This window comes from Euprymna scolopes, chromosome 11, assembly GCF_053919585.1.
Source record: "Euprymna scolopes isolate OS-2025 chromosome 11, ASM5391958v1, whole genome shotgun sequence".
Classification (NCBI taxonomy): domain Eukaryota; kingdom Metazoa; phylum Mollusca; class Cephalopoda; order Sepiida; family Sepiolidae; genus Euprymna; species Euprymna scolopes.
Window position 1 is genome coordinate 64,011,126 of NC_136492.1, and position 6,000 is coordinate 64,017,125.

General features: G+C 30.0%; 1 protein-coding gene across 1 annotated transcript in view; it reads right to left on the reverse strand.

Moving 5' to 3' along the window:
• The window catches only part of LOC145287886 (uncharacterized), a 93,119-nt gene extending 87,490 nt beyond the window's left edge, over positions 1-5,629 (reverse strand). Inside the window, exon 1 of the mRNA XM_080135803.1 lies at positions 5,298-5,629. Coding sequence (XP_079991929.1) covers positions 5,298-5,361 — 64 coding nt within the window. The 5' untranslated portion in view covers positions 5,362-5,629. The remainder of the gene's footprint in view (positions 1-5,297) is intronic.
• Between the last annotated feature and the right edge of the window lie 371 nt (positions 5,630-6,000).

The window sequence follows — 6,000 nt, forward strand, 5'->3', positions numbered from 1 at the left end:
AAATCCCATCTTAAAACTAGTCTTTCTTCTTTTCATAAAAGAAGAATTTTTACAGGGTAATATTTTATGTTACACCGGCCAAGGTTACACCGGCGTAATGTAAAATATTTCCCTGTAAAAATCCTTTTTTTATCTATAATAGAAGAAAGACTAGTTTTAAAGATCGTAAATCCAAATATCAGCAGACGTGATATTGTAAATAAACCCGCACAGAATTTGATGAACGACATTATCATTATTATTTTGTGTGTGTGTCTGTGTGTGTGTGTGTGTGTGTGTGAATTAGTCCACCGAGCAAATTATTCCTCGTAATATATAATTAATAGGGGATTGATTCTATAATAATGCATACGCAATCTGCATAAATTAAAATACCATTTATTGTACGATTGGGCAATACTGAGTAGCCCTGCTAGTCATAAAATAAATTATATTTTGGTCTCACACACCACATCTAATAACCATGTTTGTTTATATCTATAGAATTGAAATAAAATACAGAAACTCGTTTCAAATTTAATTTAAAGTCAAAGTTTTAGCAGCTGTTGACAAAATTCACAGGAAAAACAATAATAAGTTGGCAAAACCACGGCGCGAGTTGATTGTGTGAAGAAAATTTCTGTGTAGGCATTAAAAATGTTTATTTGTTAAATATTACATGCAGAGTTAAAATCTATTGAGAAATACACATCTTGTATGGAGAAATTAAATATGTAAACATAAGGTAATAAACAACAATATTGGCCTTCGGGCCAAGATCACAATGTAGTATCTGTTTTGATGCTGCATTTCACCTTTTCTGTCCTCGGTCAGTGGAGAAATCCTTTATGACCGAGGCAATTTTTATTTTTGTTCCTATCTAGAGTGACCCTTTTTGGGAGATGGATTTTCCTCACATTAAAAACTGACCTTGTGTCTAACTTTCACAGAACGAAGATGTCATATTCCAAAAGTTACGTAAATTGATCTAATAGTTTTTGTTTTTTTTTTTATTTTAAGAAAAATCAAATTTTATGAGGAAGCGAGGAGGAAGCCGAGAACAGCCATATTGATGTAAATTTTGTCAAAATTCAAGGGCCATAATTTAATTCGACTACGGAGATGTTTTTTTGTATTCAAAATAAAACTTTAATTGCTAAAAATTGTAAAATTTGATTTTCTTAAGAAAAAAGAAAAAAAACTTGATCAATTGACGTGATTTTTCAAATATGACATCTTCGTTCCGTGAGAGTCCGTACCTGAAAACATTTTCTGTATTTTTGATTTTTTATCAAGTTGAAAGTGAACCTGTACAATGCATCCCACCCACCCCCTTGTATTTTTTCTTTTCGTATTTTCCATTTTTCAGAGGATTATTATCGATTAGACATTGTCACACTAATTTACCAGATTATGATAAAAAAAAACTTCAATATTTTTAGGATGTTCACTTTCTAATACAATGTTCAAGTAAATCAATCCCATATTGGAACCACTTGACAAGAACACGCACCCTCCTCTAAGCTCTTATATAAAGGATTTTCATTTATCAATCTATTAAGACCTTTATTATCCAATGTATTCCGTATGGTTTTCACTGGTCGCCATGCTTGTTTTTCGCACATGCACATTCAATTTTTGCACACGCGAAAACAAACGTGGGGATCAGTGACAACAAGAACAGAATCTATTGGATAATACAGAAGTAGTGTAAACAATGCAAGTAAAAAGCCTCTCAACAGTTAATAATAGAAAGATAAAAATACAGAATCGAATTTTTAAAGTCTAGACTGAGATTAATTAATATATGCAATAATTTAACGTTTCTTTTTAATATTTTTTGAAGATTTTAATTTAAGCTAAGCTTTTTATCTCAGAATTAAAACGAAATGACGTTATTCGATTTAATGAACAGTTAATTTTATAATGTTCCTATTACTTGCCTTCCCACGAGGGCAGAGTTAGACACAAGGTCGGTTTTTAATGTGGGGAAAATCCAACTTCCCAAAAAGAGGCACTTTGGATAGGAACAAAAAATTAAAACTGTCTCAGTCTAGAAGGACGTCTCCCCAACTGACCGAGGACAGAAAAAAAATGAAGTGTAGTAAGAGAACAGATATTGCACTTTGTTCTTAGCCAAAAGGCCAAGGAATACATTAGTTAATTTTATGTCTGGGCTTTAGAAGGTAAATCTGCAGTTTACGAATCGTGTTGAAATAACATTATTATTTAGAAAACCATTCTTAACATTAGAAATGAGGTCTTGTTAACTATTCTGGCCTTCTTCACATAATAATTTTATAAACCAAAGATATCATAAAAATTGTATTTAACTTGAAAATTATATCTAAAAAAAATAGTACGTCTGTAAACTACATAAGTAAAATAGTAAAAATAATAGAATAATAATTACTAAGTAATACTTAAGTTATACTTAACTATTCTTTCATTTTACTAGTTATTTTAAAGACGGGGGTAGTTAAGGATTGTTGAAGTTAAACGATCAATCTCAACTACCCTCGCCCTTTTAGCAATAAACATTCTACAATTATACAAAAAAAAAATAACTAATAATCAAAAGCTAATTAAAAATTCAAACCTATCCATAAAGAAAGGTAAACTTATTATTTCGATCAACGGAAAAATAAATACAACGCACTTAGTGGTGCGCTGGTGCGGTGCGCGTGCGGTAGGTACTGGTGGGTGCGGTGCGCGGTGCGTGCGGTTAAAAAAGCGAAGTAATTTAAGTTATTTTAATTTTACGTTGCGGTATCAATTTTACGGCTGAAAACTTTTATACCTATAAAACTATTTTATTTATTGATAAAATAGTTTTATAATCGAAGCAAACATTTTTCCTAGGAATTAGTTAATTACGAACTAAAAAAAAAAAAGTTCCATTTTTAAATTATAAAATAAACCTTACAAGATTTAATCAACATTGTTTTATAAGAGATAAATTTAAATGTGAAATAATAAAAATATAAATACAATGATTAAAGGATACTTATGAAGAATACAGATCGTGCTGAAATAATGTTTGGAACCCCATTCCTAACGTGAGTAGAGGAGGAGCTGTTTTTTTTTTTTTTTTTTTTTTGGTAAATTTTTACTTGCTTCTAACTTAATCACTTTTGAAATGGCGACTTTTACTGATTTTCGGGTGTGCTGAAAACGAATATCGCATTTAAATTTTCCACAAATAAGTAGCCAAAAATATGCGCGCTTGTACGTACAACCACCACCACTTATAACATAAGGAATTAGATTGCTTAATATCCGGAAAAGTACTTGTTTGCGGAAAAATTTAAATGCGATATTGAATATCGCATGTAAATTTTTCGGATATTCGTTTAAGAATACCCGAAAACCGATATAATTCGTCATTTTAAAAGGTGATTGTTACGGTAGAAAGCAAGTAAAATTTATCTTTTTTTGACCATTCCGTACTGTCACCTAACAATTTAATAAACAAAAGATACCGTAAAATTTGAATTTAATTTGGAAATCCTATTTAAAACATACCACGGCCAGTATTCTTCATAAGTAATACTAAAGTTATACTTAACTAATAAGTAATACTTGTTTATTTCCGGTGAAGTAGTTATTGGCGAACCTGAACGACAATCACCCCCCCCCCATATATTAGTGTCCAATCAATAATAATCCACTGAAAAAATTGCAAAGAACCGAAAGCCGTTCTTAACATGGGGGAAGTTGGGGTGTTTATTCCGAAAGCCGTTCTTGGGGGGGGGGGCGATTCTCGTTCAGATCCGCCTAGTTATTTTATTCCAAACTTTGAACAAACGTAAACGAACGATCTGTTTTGTTGTTGTTTTTTTTCGCTAATTCTATCAAAATTATGCTAACATTAATTATACTTTAAAAAATACACAATAACAAAAGATTCATTAAAAGCGTATCAAAAAGGAAAAAGATATCGTTTTTTTCATTTGTTTTTGTTGGGTTTTTTTTTTTTTTTTCGAACGACGAAAAAATAAATGCAACGCATTTACCAGGTGCGCTTTTTTTTTTTTTTTTTAAAGAAAAAGACGAAATTTTTATTTATTTGACGTTACGATAATAATATACCTAAAACTATTCCAGTTACTGATAAAAAATAAACGTTAAAATTAAATAAACACTATTTTTTTTTTCATATATATAATTAGGAATTAGATTATTTTTAAAAGTCGAAAGTGAAAATAAAACACATGTCAATACGATATCATTTGCTTTGTGTTGATAATAAAAAAACGAATCGCTATTCTGGTTAAATTGTTATCAAAGCTGAATTCGGAATAAATTATCTCAAATAAAGAATCATTAAATATTATTAATAAATATTTAAAAAAAAAAAAATTAAAAAAAAAAGGTGTGTGTGTGTGCATATATTTGTATTAATCAAAAACATCGAAAATGATGTAGATGACAAGTGGGAGTGGAGTTCGGGTTGTGTATGTTTTTAGCGTTAAAAATCTTGTTTTAATAAAACTTTGATACGATTATTAATTTTTTACATCGCAATTGAAGATGCAATACGAGAGTAAACATATTTGAAGTGATTTTATTTAATGTACATTTTTTTCTTCTTCAGAGAACTTGATATTTTATTTTTCTAACTTCATATATATATATGTGTGTGTGTGTGTGGAGAGAGAAGGGGTAACATATGCATCTATGTTACCGCGCTAAAATAATGACATTATTTAGAAAGCCATTCTTAACATGGGGAGAGGAGGAGTTTGAGTTAAAAACTATTCTGTACTTCGACTTAACGATTTAATAAACAAAAAATATTATAAAAAATTGAACTTAACTTGAAAATACTATTAAAAAAAAATAGCGCGCTAACATAGATGCAAAAAGCACCAATTCTGTGCGTGTATATATATATATATATATATATATATATATATATACACGTTTATAGAAGCAAAAAGGGCTCTTAAATAACTTGCACGTTAACCCTTAAATAACGTAAAATTAAAACTTGGTAAATAAATAAATAATAAACGCAAAATGACTAAGTTCTCTTTAAAAGAAGAAGAAGAAAAAGAATCGATATAAGTTAAACGTTTACTTTATTATTACGTATTAAAATACAAATCGAATAATAGGCATACAATGAAAAAGAGAATTTGGGACGCTAAAAACGTATACAACGAAGATGGATTTAAAAAAAAAAAAGAAGAAAAGAAATCTTGTTCAAGTACTTGTTTTGTATGCATATACACATATGTAGGTATATTTGTCTATCATATCGTTCGAAAAGTGTAAACTGAAATAAAAAGAAATAAAATCTAGTTAGTACCTACCTTCATTGCCTTTGTTTGTAACACTCAAAGCCGTCGAAGATTTCTCGGAGTCGGAGTCCGACATTGAAGAAGAGGAAGAGCCTGATCAACTCACAACATGGCAAAGAAGAAAGAAAAGATACATTAAAAAAAAAAAAGCGGCAGTTTCTTTCTTTTCTTCCTTATCACACGTTTCACGTTTTTTTTTTTTCTAGCAAAGAAAACCCTTGTTAACTCAACTATCGAAAATGCTGAGGTACATCAAAAATAAACCTTGAATACAAGCGGCGTCCATTCAGACAAGAGTTTCTTTCTGTATGTCCAAAAAATAAAACTAATAAATTTTTAGGGGGAGGCAAACATGAATTGCATAACGTGAGTCGCGTTGTAAACTATGGAAGCACAATGGGGAAGTTATTACAAAAGTATTATCAAATAAAACCAACTCGTTTAAACTTTGGCGACTTTTAGTGAAGTTAGAAACAAAAACATATTACGAAAACATGTTAGAACGTTTCCGATTGCATATCTTTCGTAATTTTTCATTTTATTGATTCCATGATTTGATTTGATTTTTTTTATCATTCGCACCAGGTTTACATTGGCTGAAAACACCTATTTAAATATTTTAATCAATATTTTATATAAAACAGTGCCGTCACCATTTTCTGTATAACCGTGCCTGTTTTTGTGTGGGGTAAACTCCAAACTCTAATTCACTGAT